Source organism: Marmota monax, unplaced genomic scaffold, assembly GCF_021218885.2.
Source record: "Marmota monax isolate L192 unplaced genomic scaffold, Marmota_monax_Labrador192_F-V1.1 WCK01_AAM20220418_F8-fsc00038, whole genome shotgun sequence".
Classification (NCBI taxonomy): Eukaryota; Metazoa; Chordata; class Mammalia; order Rodentia; family Sciuridae; genus Marmota; species Marmota monax.
In genome coordinates, this window is record NW_026692498.1 from 3,832,024 (window position 1) to 3,845,969 (window position 13,946).

Genomic DNA, 13,946 nt, shown 5'->3' on the forward strand with positions numbered 1-13,946 from the left:
AGCCCTGGGCACCTTCCCTCCACGGCTGCCCGCACATCTGCCTGTGTGGATAGAATGATGTCTCTCTCTCCTGGGGACAGAGACAGCATGGAGACGGGGACAAGGTCCTGTGGCCCTGGAGGACCTCCAGCCCTGGCACTTAGTAGGTGCTCAGTGAGCACTTGTTGAGATCTCCTGCCCCCATCTGTCAACGAAAAGTCTGTGGTCAAAAACAAGCCTTCCACGGGTGGCCGTCTTCCTTTTAAATTTAATCTTAGGAATTTTGACAAGTGACTTTCTGGTTTTGGCACCGGGGCTGGAACCCAGGGCCTCGGCTGTGCAGAGCAAGGGCTCCGCTGCAGCCGCCTCTCAACCTTAGCAGGTTCTTCATGGCCTCCTCCTCCCGGGTCCTGGCCTTCTCCTTTTCCCATGGTACCTGGCGCACGTCTGGAGCCTACTCTGGCGGCAGGGAGGTGAGGAGGCTCTTTCCCCACATGGGGACTGACCTAATGGAAACACACCTTACCAGTCGAGCCCCACTGCTGACACGGTAGGAACACATGGGCGGCCCAGCGCCCGCTCACCCCCACGGGGCCTGCAGGGACAAAGGGCAAAGCACCTGTGGCCGAGCACTGTGCCCACCAGAGCCGCCTCCTGGCCCAAAGCCCCGTGTCCCTCCCCTGCCCCCGTGTCATTGGGCTAAAGGGCCCCAGGTTCTCTTGTCCTCTCTGGCCCCTCCCCAGGTGAGTCCTGGAGTTCACCTGTCCCAGGTGCATGGCTGAGCTGGACCCGCCCATGCAGTAGGCTCGGGAGCCCAGCTCACCTTCCGTGAGACCCTTCCCGCTCCCCGGGCTCCCCTGCCGCCATCTAGGTTTTTGGCTACACAAATTCCGATCTGTGCGGAGGTGAGTCTACCGTGGTCTGCGTTGCCACAGCCTGCGGTGTGTGGTCCGAACTGCGGATATTGCTGGGGCCAGGTGACGGGGGGGGGCCTGTCCACTGCCCTATGAAGCCCCAGACTCATGGCCAGCTGGTCACGGCTCCTCAGGGAGGGCAGTGGGTTCCCAGTCATCGGACGCCTCCCAAGACCCGGGGGTTAAGCTGGGCCCCTAGAACGTCACACCCGGCTGGCGGAAGGTTGGTTGTTTTAAACCTGCAGCCCTCAGACGACATGTGTGGCCTGCACCATGGCTGGTCACCCCGGGCCTCTCCACAGCAACCCCGGAGGAGGAGGAGGCTGAGAGGCGAGGAAATGTGGCGCTGGAGCAGGGGCCCAGCGTGGGGCCGGCCAGAGGGCAGGGGTGCAGTGCCAGGTGGCCACGCGCCCTCTGCCAAGAGTTCACCTATGGAATGAATGAGAGGCGGGGCACGCAGCAGCACCCCTGCCTGGGTGTGGCTCCCAGGGGCTACGGCCACCTAGAAGGTGGGATCCTGGGGTTGTCTGGCTGTGCCTCACGGGGGCTGGGCAGCGTGGAGGGCAAATCCTGGGCCTGGGCCACTGTGGTCCCTGGGGACCAAGACACTGTGGGATGTGCTGGGGCCGGCCCTCCTGGCCAGGAGTGAAAGCTGGGCACTGTTGGCTCTTCCTGCCTGAAGGGAGCTCAGCCCCGGCGCCCGAGGACCTTTTTAGGGCCAGCCGAACCTCACTCACTCAGAGCGCCTTCCCTGGGCTGCTGCAGCGCTGGGCACAGCCCCAGGGCCTCAAGCTGGGCAGGGCAGGCAAGGCTGGCGCCACAGCGGCATCTTGGGACAGGGAGCAGCAGGGGCAAGGAGCCTGCTGCAGGGATGAGCACAGGGGGCCGGGTGGCCCGGCTCCTCCAGCCGGAAGCCCTTTGGAAGGAGCAGCAGGGTCCCAGCTTCCGGTGACGACCAGGTGCTTGTTAATGATGACACCTCACTACCGCAGACAGACCAGGAGGTGTAGGCTTCCAGCCCTCGCCAACCATCGGTCACCAACAAGGCCACCCAGCAGCAGAGGGAGCCTGTGGAAGGTGTCAGCTGACACGACTGAGCACAGGGTGCTGCACCCTCCTGCTCTCCGCATGGGCCCCCAGCTCTGCACACTCGAGTCACCACGCGGCTATCCCCACTAGTGCTGCACTTCTTCTCTGTGGTGCAGAGGGTGGCACCAGGGCCTCGGGCCTGCTAACCGTGTGCCTTTTTATTTTAACTGACTGGGGTCTCCCTCAGCTGCCCGGCTGGCCTCAAGCGCTCCACCTGCTGCTCAGCCTCCTGAGGTGCTGGGGTCACGGGAGCGTGCCCCTGTGCCAGCTCACGACCTGATTTTGGTGAGACAGAATCGAAGCCTCGTACCCACTGTGTGCCACCGGCAGGCCTGGAGTCCAGGGGGCTCACGCGGCCACACACACACACTGCTACCCTGTCACTTGGCTTTCTGCTTGGTGAGGGCTCCACTCCTCCCTGGCCTGGCCTTGTTGCTGGTGGTGATTCCTCTGGTGGGCACCTGCGACCCCTCACAGGGTCTCCACGGAGTGCGCGACTCCAGAAGGAAGGCTTCCCAGGTGAAATGGCTCTTCACCGCAGGCTCCGGTGGACGGGCCCTGCTCCGCGTCAGCAGCTGCAGGGTGGCTGGCCATGTGGCACATGCACATGCCACCCTAGTCACGGTTACCATCTGGTTCCAAACTCGGTCCACAGAGGGACTATGTGGTCAGAAAGTGGCCAGCCGGATGGCTCGGCAGTGACCGTGGAAAGAGGAACATGAAGCTAGAATGTGCACGGGAAGCCGGGGGCTTCTGGAAGCTTCCAGGAACGAGGCAGGGGTCTGCGGCCTGGCCACCAGAGGGGACGAGCGGGAATCGAGGAGGGCAGCAGAGACTGGAGAAGGGTTAGGAGGCCCCTCCCCAAGACGGTGGAGTAGGGGTGAGGCCCTGCTGGGAACAGGGTGGTGGTGGGGACAGGAGAGGTGGGAAGGCCACCATGAGGACAGGTCCAGGGTCCCTGCTGCCAAGGGGGAAGCGAGTGAGCCCAAGGAGAGGAAGGCCTGTGTGGCAGCAGGTGAGGTCAGGGACAGGCTGGGCACTGGGGGGGAGGGGCAGAGTTGGAGGCCTGGTGGCCCCCAGCGATGCCCAGGCTCCAGTCCCCAGGACCTGTGAGCATGGCGCTGACGGGGCAGGGTGAAGTCGTGGATGTGGAAATGGGGGGAGGATCCCGGGCCACTCAGATACTCAAAGTAATCACAAGAGCCACGGTGGCAGGTGGGTCAGAGGCTGGTGCAGACGGAGGGGGACGCGGGCTGAAGAACCAGGCAGAGCTGCCCAGGCTGACCGCGGGGGTCAGGGGAGGCCCCGCTGCTCATTTTTTTTTTTAATTTTTAGTTGTAGATGGACACAGTACCTTTATTTTATTATCTTTATGTGGCACTGAGGATGGAACCCAGCGCCTCATACGAGCAAGACAAGTGCCACCGCTGAGCCACAACCCAGCCCCCCCAACCCCTCATTTTCAAGGTGTCTGAGAAATGAGCATGCGTACAGATTGTGGGAAGCAACTGCTATTTAGTGCCGGCCCTTTAGGACCCCCGAGGGCAGAGCCTGGACCTGAACCAGGCCAGACCACAGGCCATGCGATCCATGGCTCCCGTCCCACACCGGCCAGGTGTCACCAATTTCTCCACCTGTGGAGCAGTTTCTAGAGAATGAAAACACAGCAGACAGCATCACCGCCGTCAACACTCTCCCAGGCTTCCCTGGCCGTTCTGGAGAGGAACCCAGAAATTGGCCTCTGGCAGGCAGGCCAGCCTCTGCCACTGAGCCACATGGGCCTAACACTCGCCCTCCCCGGAACTTGTGCCCGGGCTACCTTCAGTGCAGCCTTGTGTCTGCAGCACCCAATGGTGGTGGCTGCACGAGGGGAAGCTCCCATCTGGCTCCAAGTCCCACCTTCTGGGCAGTGTCTTCTGCAAGCCCGCCCCACGTCACCAAGCTCCCTGCTCTGCTGCCAGGAGCTGGCTCATCTCCTCCCCGTCCTGGGAGTGTGGACAGCAGCGTGGCCCAGCAGAGGACTTGAGTGTGGGGACTCACCTTACGCCTCATCCTGGGTGGAGTCAAGTCACCAGACCGGTCACCAAAGGCCAGGAGGGAGCCCGGATCTGCTCCAAAGTCCTGCTCCTCCCGTAGGCTAACTGTATCCTGGGAGGCCCGGAGGGCAAGGGCAGGAGCCCAGAGCTTAGTGGGGCAGGACCTTGGCCGAGATCTCAGCCCTCCAAAGTCAAGGTGGCACAGCATGGCACACGTGGCTTCCCCAAGGTCATACATGGACAACTGGGACAAAGAATGGCCACTCAGCTTTTTAAAATTTTTTGCACTGTGCCCAGGATGCTCCCACCTTTCAGTCCGGAGACAGGGTCTCACTGACTGCTGGACCGCAGGGTGCACCACCTGTGTCTGTCAGCTTTTTACCATGATGACCCAAACACCTGCCACTTGCGGGAACACCATGGCGAGAGGGCACAGTGGGGGACAGCTGCTCAGCTCCGGGCAGCTGGGAGGAGAGGAAGGGAGGGAGGCGGGAGGGAGGCAGGAGGGAGCAAGGGGCCAGGGACGGACACCGTCTCCGAGGCCAGGCACAGGGCGCATGCCCGTCGTACTGGTGACTTGGGAGCTGAGGCAGGAGGATTCCAAGTTTGAGGTCAGCCTTAGCAACCCAGTGAGGCCCTAAGCAACTTAGTGAGACCCTGTCTCAAAAAATAAAAAGGTCTGGGATGTAGCTCAGTGGTAGAGTGCCCCCGGTCCAATTCCTAGTGCAATAAAGAAATAAAAGAAAATACCAAAAAACTCAGTCCTCAGTACACCCTCCAGGGACCTACTTCTTCCACCCACCTACAGTTTCCATTCCTCCCCGTAATCTATCACACAGAGTATTCCACCCATGGGGTCAGAGCCCGCGGATCCAGTCACTTCCCAAGAGCCTACCTCTGAACACTGCTGCCCCGGGACCAAGCTCTCAACACCTAAGCATCTGGGAACAGCCCAGGTTCAGACTGTAACACTCTCCCTGCCCTGAAAAAACAGGGCATGCTCACCTCACAATGCAATATCAGTCTACTCCCATGAATCCTAGGTCTTTTTGCTTTATTTTTCCTTTTTAGGACCAGGGATTAATCCAGGGCACTTCAGCACTAGGCCACATCCCCAGCCCTTTTTTATTTTTAATTTTTGTAAGACAGGGTCTCATTAAACTGCTTAAGGCCTCCCTAAATTGCTGAGGTTGGCCTCGAACTTGTGCTCCTCCTGCCTCAGCCTCCCAAGCTGCTGGGATTGTAGGTGTGCACCCCGACACCTGGTGAATCCCCACTCCTAATAGTTTCAGCATTGCTGAAGAGTCCAGGTCATCTCTGAGATTCAAGGCAGACTTTTGGCTGTGAGCCTGTAAAAAAAATCAAAGAACGTGAAATGCTCCCAATACACAACGGCACAGAGCCGACAGGCCAGTCCAAAGAAAAGAGAGGATGCAGAGAGATCGGGACCAAGCGAGCCTGAAGCCCAGCTGTGCCAAGACGGAACCCTGGAGTCCACGCCTGGCACCCAGGCATGTGGCGGCAGGATGTGGGCTCCCCAGGGCTGGTGCGGCACTGCTCCTAGCCTTACCAGGCACAGCCTGTGGGGACTCTGCTGGGCTGCCTCTACCCACTGCCTGCGGCTTTTCTCAGCAGACAGTCCCCACTCCTGGCCTACCTTGGGGTCCTCACTGCAGCACTGGCTTCACTTCCACAGCCTCCCTCTTGTCCTCTGCGCAGTGACAGGGCTCTGACCTGCAGCACCTTGCCTGGCCTCCCACGTGCAAGCTCAGCAGAAGCCTGCAGGACCCCCAACGCCAGCATCCTGCACTCCTGCAGAACCAGCACCAAGTGCTGACACCAAGGTCTGCCACCACCTCGAGCAGCAGCCGAGCCTCCAGGGATCCTGGCTGCAGCAGCCTGAGTGCTGGGTGGCTGAGCATGCTGAAAAACTTCCCAGGGCCCCTGTACAAGCAGGGTGTCCCATTGGTCTCAAAACAAAGGAATTTTTATTTTTACACCCTTGAGCCTCAGATGGGTGATATCTTGCCAGTTCCTAAGATACCCTCGAACCATCTTTCCTAGTATTTCTAGGTAAAATATTTAGTGTTTAGCGGCTGTATTGTGTTCAACAACCACACCTTCCTTGACCTTGGTTTTAGTCAGTTTTCTGGCCAAACTGCAAGTTTTTAAAATCTTTTTGCTTTCGGTTCCCGATTCTCACAATAAACTTGGCTAGAAGCTGCCAGCAATACCCACGCCTCTACACGAAAGCTATGCTGCCTAGAGATTCCTTCTGCCAGATTGAATTCAACCTCACCAAGTCTCAGGACATGGAACACATGCTGATGTTTTCTTAGCCAGGGCGTCCTATGAACGGTCTCTAGACCCATTTCCCAGAGTCCTCCTCCTGCTCTGAGGCCTCCTGAGCAGGCTCACTGTCTGCAGCCTCTTGGCATCTGGTTTTCTGAGCTCCCACCAGAATCACATACTGAGCCTGGCTTACAACAATCTAAAACTTTTCTAGCTTGCATCTCTAAACTTTTCAAATTGCTCCCACAAATTCCAAAAAGCTCCAAAGCTTCTGAACCACATGGTCAATTAATCACAGCAACAACCCATTTCTTGGTACCAACGTGTTTCAGTCAAGCTTTTTTGCCCTGCGACCAAAAGACCTGACGAGAACGATTTTAGAGGAAGAAAAGTTTATTTGGCACTCACGGTTAGGAGGTCTCAGTCCATAGACAGCGGACTCCACTGCTTTGGGCGAAGGTGAGGCAGGACATCATGGTGGAAGGGTGTGGTGGAGGAAGGCAGCCCAGGAGAGGACAGTCAGGAAGCAGAGACAAACTTCTCTCACCAAGGACCAAACAGAAGCCCACCTTGGGGGACCCACCTGTCCTGTCACACCCGACCTGCTCACAGTCACCACTCAGTCAACCCCTATCGGGGGATCAACACACTGATTAGGTTGGGGGATCAACACACTGATTAGGTTAAAACTCACTTAACCCAGCTATTTCACCTCCTTGCATTGTCTCACGCAGGAGCTTGGGGGGCACACTTCACACCTAAACCATTAGACACGCTAAACGGATGAATCCACTGATGAGGTTAAAGCCACATGATCCATACCACTTTTCTTTTTTGGTACTGGGTCTCAAACTCGGGGTTCTTAACCACCAAGCGGCATCCCTACCCTTTTAGTTCAGGACAGGGTCTTCCTAGGTTGCTTCGAGCCTTGCTCAGTTGCTGAGGCTGGTCTCAAGCTTCCAACCCTGCCTCCGCCGCCCAAGTCCCTGGGATGACAGGCCTGCGCCACACGCCTGGCCGACCCATTCCTGGTAAAAGCACCACTCCTGGACACCGCACACAGTCTTCAACGCGTGAGCTCCTGGGGAACGTTCCAGAACCATAACAGTGCCTGGCAGGCGCAGGCAGGTCCCACAGGTGGCAGACCTGCCTTCTGCAGATCACCTTTTGCTTAGATCAATACTCCGGCTAGTGGTGAGCGAGCTATTAGATAACCCTGCCGCCATTTCCACAGGGAGAGCGCAGGACGAGCTGCTGACACGCGCTGGACCGAACCCCTCAGAATACGTGACGTGAGAAAGTCATCGGCAGGAGTGGGGATGCTCTGTGACGTGACCTCTTCAGGAAAAAGGCTCTGGACTCAACTGGTTTCCAGAGGCGCCTGGAGGGCTCCAGGTAAAGGCACTGGCTTCAGTGGAGGGCTTTGGAAGTCCAGGGTCTTGCCCCTTGCTAGGGCAATGACCGCCTGGATGGTAATTCTGACACAGAACAGCCACCTGCGACCCGGGAACCGGCTCCTCACGAGAGCTGACCCTTGCGGAGCTCGGCTGTGCACCAGTTCCTGGGAGCACTCCACAGGCGTCACTGCGGTCACCCTCACAGCCCTGCTGTCGCCCGCCGCTCTGTGAGTCAGCCAGGTGTCCTAACTCCTGGACCAGGACAGCACCTCGTGCTGGTGTCCAGGTCTACCCTGTCGCCTCAAAGAATGGGACAAAATGTGCCACGGTGGAGTCACAGTGGGACACGCCGGTTAGAAGGCCGTTCTGCGGAACCGGATGCGCTGTCCCGCTTCTGACCTCCCTCCAGCCCCTTTCCTCACCTGAAGAATAACAGGTAGGACTGCAATCTGAACGAGTGCCTTGGTGCCCAAAGCTGCGAGTCTCTGGTTGGCATTCACTGAGTGAAGATGACAGAAGCCCCCTCCCTCACCCGCATTCCAGGCCCCGCCTGGCAGAGGAAGGGCTCGGAAACGCAGCTTTAACTGTGAAGCTGGAGCATGGCTCTGAGGGGGGGCCCTCTGCCTGGCTCCTCACGGGACTGCCCAGAGAATCAAGTCCCATGGTCCCCAAGGAGAACGGCAGCCCCATCAAGGAGCTTCTGAGGTGTGTGCGTCTGAGTCCCACTGCATTGGGGACACAGCGTCACTCCCGTTTTGGAGCCGCTGGGCCAGCTGCTCCTCCTCCACGAGGTCGGCCACCAGGTTCATCCGACAGGCCCTGAGCGCCTCGACCAAGCCGGCCACTGTGGCCTTCTCCCGCTCGCTGCTCTTCCACACTCTCAGCGACTCCCGCACCCGCTCTGCCAGGTTGCGGGGGTATCGCTCCTCAATTCCATCGATCTTGGCGTCAGAAACTCCAAGGTGACGAGCCAGTCTCCTCCAGTCTTTCCCCACATTATCACATATGATGCCGAAGGCTGCGTGCAGATCTGGGAGGAAAGAACAAGACTTACTGGAGGTTTGGGGAGCACCCCTGACCCCCACAGGATTCTCCGGGCTGACCCGAGTGCTGACCATGCAGATCACCTACACGCAAGACCTGCACGGAGTTGTGAAAGCCACCGAGAAGCTCAGGGACTGTCACAGAGAGCCTGAGATTAACCTCAATTCCCCAGGTAGCCCCCGTGGGACTCCGTGAGACTCCGTGAGCTGCTGCTCAGGACAGGGGAACTGAGAGGCGTGGGGAACTGAGAAGAGAGTGGGGCTGTTCCCAGTCCTGACCTGCAGCGAGTCGAAGGGCAATCTCCTGAAGCTATGTCTACTCAAGTCCCCGGAACTGAAGATGTTATCTGGAAAAAAGATCCTTGCAGATGTAGGGGAACATCTTGAGAGGAGTTCACCTGGATTATCTGGGTGGGCCCTACATCCAGTGACCATGCAGGCAGAGCTGGAGGGACCCAGCCACAGATCAAAGATGCTGGGAGTCACCCAAAGCTGGAAGAGGCAAGGAGGGACTGGTCCGTAGAGCCACAGAGGGACGTGACCCCTGCCGACACCTGACCTTTGCAGATTTCTGGCCTCCAGATTAAATGATAATAGATTCCTACGGTTTAACCCTCCAAGTTTGTGAAATTTGTCATGGCAGTCCCGGGACAACAGTGCACACCCTAGTTCTTATTTTGGAAGCTGTACCAACTGACCACTAGACTTTGGTCCCTGGCTACTCCACTCCCTGCTGCAAAGCCACTACTGAGATCAGGAAGCAGAGCGCTATGAGCCCAATAAGCAGCTTTAGGAGTGTGTGGGTAGGGGAGCAGGCAGGACAAGGCAGTGTGGGAGGGTACCAGACAGCTGCTCTCGCTGTCAGCAGGTGAGCCCACTCCTCCAGCCCCCTGAAAGCACTTGTTGCTGTGATCATTTGAAAAGACGAGGAACTAAGGCACAGGGACGTTAAGTGAATATCTTGATGTCACACAGCTAGAAACTGACTGAGCTGCGGTTCAAAACCCTGTCACCCTGTGCCAGAGACCATGATGTTAAACTGCCTTTTGTAGGAAAAAGTGGCACCACACACAGCATCAACCCACCCTGAACCTCCAACACAGTATTTACAAGACTACAGTTAATATCAAACACAGACATACACGTGTCATCTAAAAAGGTACTGAGTCTATTTTTGAGGCTGTCCTTTATCAACACTTTCCTCACTGATTGCTAAATATCCTTGAAAACATCATCTTTCTGATCATTTCTGTTTGTCCAACACTGTGTGTGTATGAAATTCTAACCAACAGCCCTCGACAGCGCAGCGCATCCACCGTGTCACCTGTTTACGCACTGTCCGGCAGAGTGACTGATCCGTTGATTCCAGGCCACAGCCTGTAGTCTGCAGGGTGTCCCTGAAGCACTAAACTCCCAGGCCCAGGGGCTGAGGGACCCTAGGTATACACTGGTCTCTTACTCCTGGCACCCCAGCAAGCCAAAGGGGAGAATGGAGAGGGGCTGCTCAGAGTGGACTCCTTCGAAAAGGCAGTGAAGGGCAAAAACCTTATCTGATTTCTGAGTACCTGCATAAGTGTCATGAGGTATCTTGGGGAAGACCCAAGTACACACATGAAATTCTTATTTTCATATCTATGCTTCGTACGTAAACCTGAAGGTAACTCTATACAACATTGTAAATAATTTTGTGCATGAAAATTTCCATTTGTGGCTTCTCAAAACATTTTGGATCTCACAGCACTTCCAGTTTCAGACTTCCGATGAGGGTGCTCAGCCTGCACCTCCCACCCCAGGCCAGATGGCCTTAGGTGGATCCCAGGTCTGCTGTCAGCTGTGCATTTGGGCAAGAACTTACACTTGTGAGCCACTGTCCTCTCCTCTGAAAGACGGCAAGAAAGATAGGAAATAAGAGTATCTAACTCACAAACGAACAAGTCAAGTGTGCCGTCGGTGGCACGTGGGAACACTGGGCCAGAGCTACCAAGGGGTGGTGTTGGTCTCTGATGGCCAGGAAGGGGGTCAGTAGGGCACGGTCCCGGAGGCGGACGACCGGATGCAGCAGGCTATCTGATCTCTGCCCTTTTCTCCACTCTACCCCACCCGGTCACTCACGGTCCTTTTTCTTCAGTGAGTTTTCTAATTCACCTGGAAAAAGTGGGGTGGGGAAAACACTGCAGGCCAGGGGTGGGCATCTAGGCCCTGCAACCTCGGGTGGGCTGACTTCTCTGGGTTTGGGTTTGCCCATCTGCCACCCGTGCCCCAGAGTGGTTCCCAGAACACCTGGCAAAGAGCAGGAGCCAAGAGACTTGGAGTCCTCTCAGGGGCGAACCGGCCCTGCGCCCGCGGCGGGACCCCCGCGCTCACCTGCCTCCTCCTGCGCGGCCCCCGCCGCCGCCCCCGCCTCGAAGTCGTCCAGGCGCTGCAGCAGGTCGTGGCGCCGCAGCGAGGCCAGCAGGTCGCGCAGCAGCCCGGTGTGCTCGGCCTCCAGGTCCTTCTGCTCCAGCAGCACCTCGAAGAGCTCGTGGCCGCGCTGCACGCGCTCCAGCTTCCTCTTGCCCACTAGCCCCTGGCACAGGAACTTGAGCTCGGTCAGCTCGCCGCTGGACAGGTCGGCCGACACCGAGTGCAGCAGCACCCGGAAGGGGTCCATGGCGGCGCCGGCGAGCAGCCTGCACTCCCCGCGCCCACCAAGCCGCCGGCACTCTGGTTTCCGATCCGAACCCGGAAGTCACCGTAGTCTTCCGGCTCAACTTCTCGCGAGAGCTCTAGGCTTTGCGCATGCGTGTGGCGCGCGCCGAAGCCGTTTCCACCGGGGCTGGCGGCGGCCTCTGCGCCTGCGCCTTGCGGGTCGCTGTGGGTCCCTGAGAGCCTGCGCGGGCAAGTCTGGGAGTTGGTGGATTTGCAAAGCGCGGCGCAGCCCTGCCGTGTGCTGGGACGGCAACCGCGAGCCCCAGGGTGTACGGTTGCTAGGCCACGTCACGTCAGTCACGTTACCATTCTACACCAACATTCACCAAGCATTGAAGTGCGTTCTGTAGGGATCCGGGGGACATCTTCTGTGTGGGGGAGGAAAAAACCCAAAGAACACTAGGAGAGGTTTCTTTGGTTTGAAGGTGTGAATATCTGATTTTTAAAGTTAGGGCTACTCACGAGATCATCCCTTGAGGCCTTCTGTCGGGTTGGGGGAAGGTTTGTCCAATCACCAGGTCAGCTGAGGACCAGGGAGGCCATCGGGCGGTGTTTGCACATGGGGTGGCTGTGGTTAGAAATGACAAGAGAGGAGGTACAGTGTCCTCATCCCAGCGACAAGCCAACCACAGGTGTCGTCGGTGGTGGGGACACTCCTCGCCCTGCTCTGAGCACCCATTCCAGGTGCCAGCGTGCGCAGCGGACCCCGGAAACATGCCCATACTAGGTGTCCATTCCCAATATAACAGGAGAGAACGGCTGAGGCCACCGGGGCCGGTGGCCAGCGGGCAGAGGGGGTCTCCCTGTGGCACGCGGGCCAAGGGGGACAGGGCTGAGGTCCCAGGAGCAGCAAAAGGCAGGCCTTGTGGGGAGGGGTGGTGCGCGCCAGGAGGGTGCCAGTGAGGAGGGGCCTTGGCCCAGGACTCAGTTTCCCTGCAGAGTGTGGACAGAGGGGTGAGGCCAACTGAGTTACCCTGACGTTTTTTTAGTGGGGTTAAAATCCAGGTCATAGAGTTCACCCCTTGGGAGGGTCCGGCTCAAGGTGTTCCTTGTGGTCTAATCCTGGAGCATTTCCATCATCAGCAGGAACCCCTCTGGCACTTTCTGTCAGGGGCCCTCCCCGCTCCAGCCCAGCACCGCTGACCTTTCTGTCTGTGGATTTGCCTGCTGGTGGCAGAGGACGGGCTGTTTCCGGGTTCACCTTGGAAACTCCTTCTACAGGCTGAACTCGTGCTCAGTCACAATTTCTCTCAGGGGAAGATTTAATTTGTTTCTACTTTTTGGCTTTTTTTTTTTTTTTTTTGAAGGGGGTACTGGGGATTGAACTCAGGGGCCCTGACCACTGAGCCACATCCCCAGCCCTATTTTGTATTTTATTTAGAGACAGGGTCTCACTGAGTTGCTTAGCGCCTCACTAAGTTGCTGAGGCTGGCTTTGAACTCGCGATCCTCCTGCCTCAGCCTCCTGAGCCGCAGGTGTGAATTACATCTTTACAGAGTGCCTCTGATCAGCCAGTAGAAGTCAAGACACTGCAATCACCCCCACCAAAGATGGGGGTGCCCGGACCAGGGGGTGCAGGCACAGCAGGAGCTTGAGAATGCAGCAGCCAGTCTTCTGACTTGGGGCAGGGGTGTAACCAAGAGGAAGTAGGAGGCTTTGCTGGGTTTGAAGGCTGGTGCCTTCCTGGACTGAAGCAGGGAAGGGGTGGGGTGGGGCAGGCTTGGGAGGAAGAGCCAGGGCTGGTTTGGGGCACAAGGTGCCTATTAGACCTTTCGGTAGAGATGTTGGGCAGGGGCTGCCCAGGACAAGGGTGAGGACGGAGATCTGGGCCAGAGATTTAATTCTGGGAGTCCTCTGCAGATAAATGGTATTTTAAGCACCTACAGAATCAGGTCATCCATGAGAGAGGCAGAGAAACTGGCCTGTGGCTCAGTCCAGGGTGTCCACCATTAAGGGGCAGTGAGACGTGGAAGAGTTGGGGAAGGAGGCTGAGAGCGAGCCTCGGGAGGCAGCAGGTGAACAAGGAGCCTCTTGTGAAGGGAGAGGCTCCAAGAACCCAGCTGCCCTTTAAGCAGCGCTCAAAGACATTTTCAAACAAACTGCAGGCCGGGGTTGTGACGGGCCTCTGTTGGCACAGTCCTTCCTCGGTGGGCCCCACGGCCTCCGTCTCTGTGGCTCGGCTCTGTCTTCCCTGTGGCTTTCCACAGTGCAAGTTCCCTATTTTGATAAGGTCTGGCTGATTGTTTTTTTCCCATTATGGATTGTGGTAGCAAGTTTCAGATCTCTTTGTCTAACCTTAGACCCCCACATTTTTTTCTATTTTCTTCTATAATTGCATAAATCCATGACCCCCTTTACGTTGATCTTTAAGGTAAGGTGCAGGTTGAGGTGAGGTTCTTTCTAGCCTGGGGGGACTGGTGGTTCCAGTGTGTTGACCCCCTGCAGGGGAGACTTTTATAAGGCCACTGACAATCTGCCCCACAGAGGTCTCCGCCGCGGCCTGCACAT

At 57.6% G+C, this 13,946-nt stretch overlaps 1 protein-coding gene across 1 annotated transcript; it reads right to left on the minus strand.

Annotated features, from left to right (window-relative positions):
• Positions 1 to 6,685: 6,685 nt before the first annotated feature.
• Positions 6,686 to 11,495, minus strand: Fadd (Fas associated via death domain). Its single transcript, XM_046444938.2, has 2 exons — positions 11,115 to 11,495; positions 6,686 to 8,737 (listed from the first exon to the last, which is right to left on the minus strand). Exons 1-2 carry the CDS (start codon positions 11,398 to 11,400, stop codon positions 8,397 to 8,399), a joined length of 627 nt encoding a protein of 208 aa, XP_046300894.1. The 5' UTR covers positions 11,401 to 11,495; the 3' UTR covers positions 6,686 to 8,396.
• Positions 11,496 to 13,946: the final 2,451 nt, after the last annotated feature.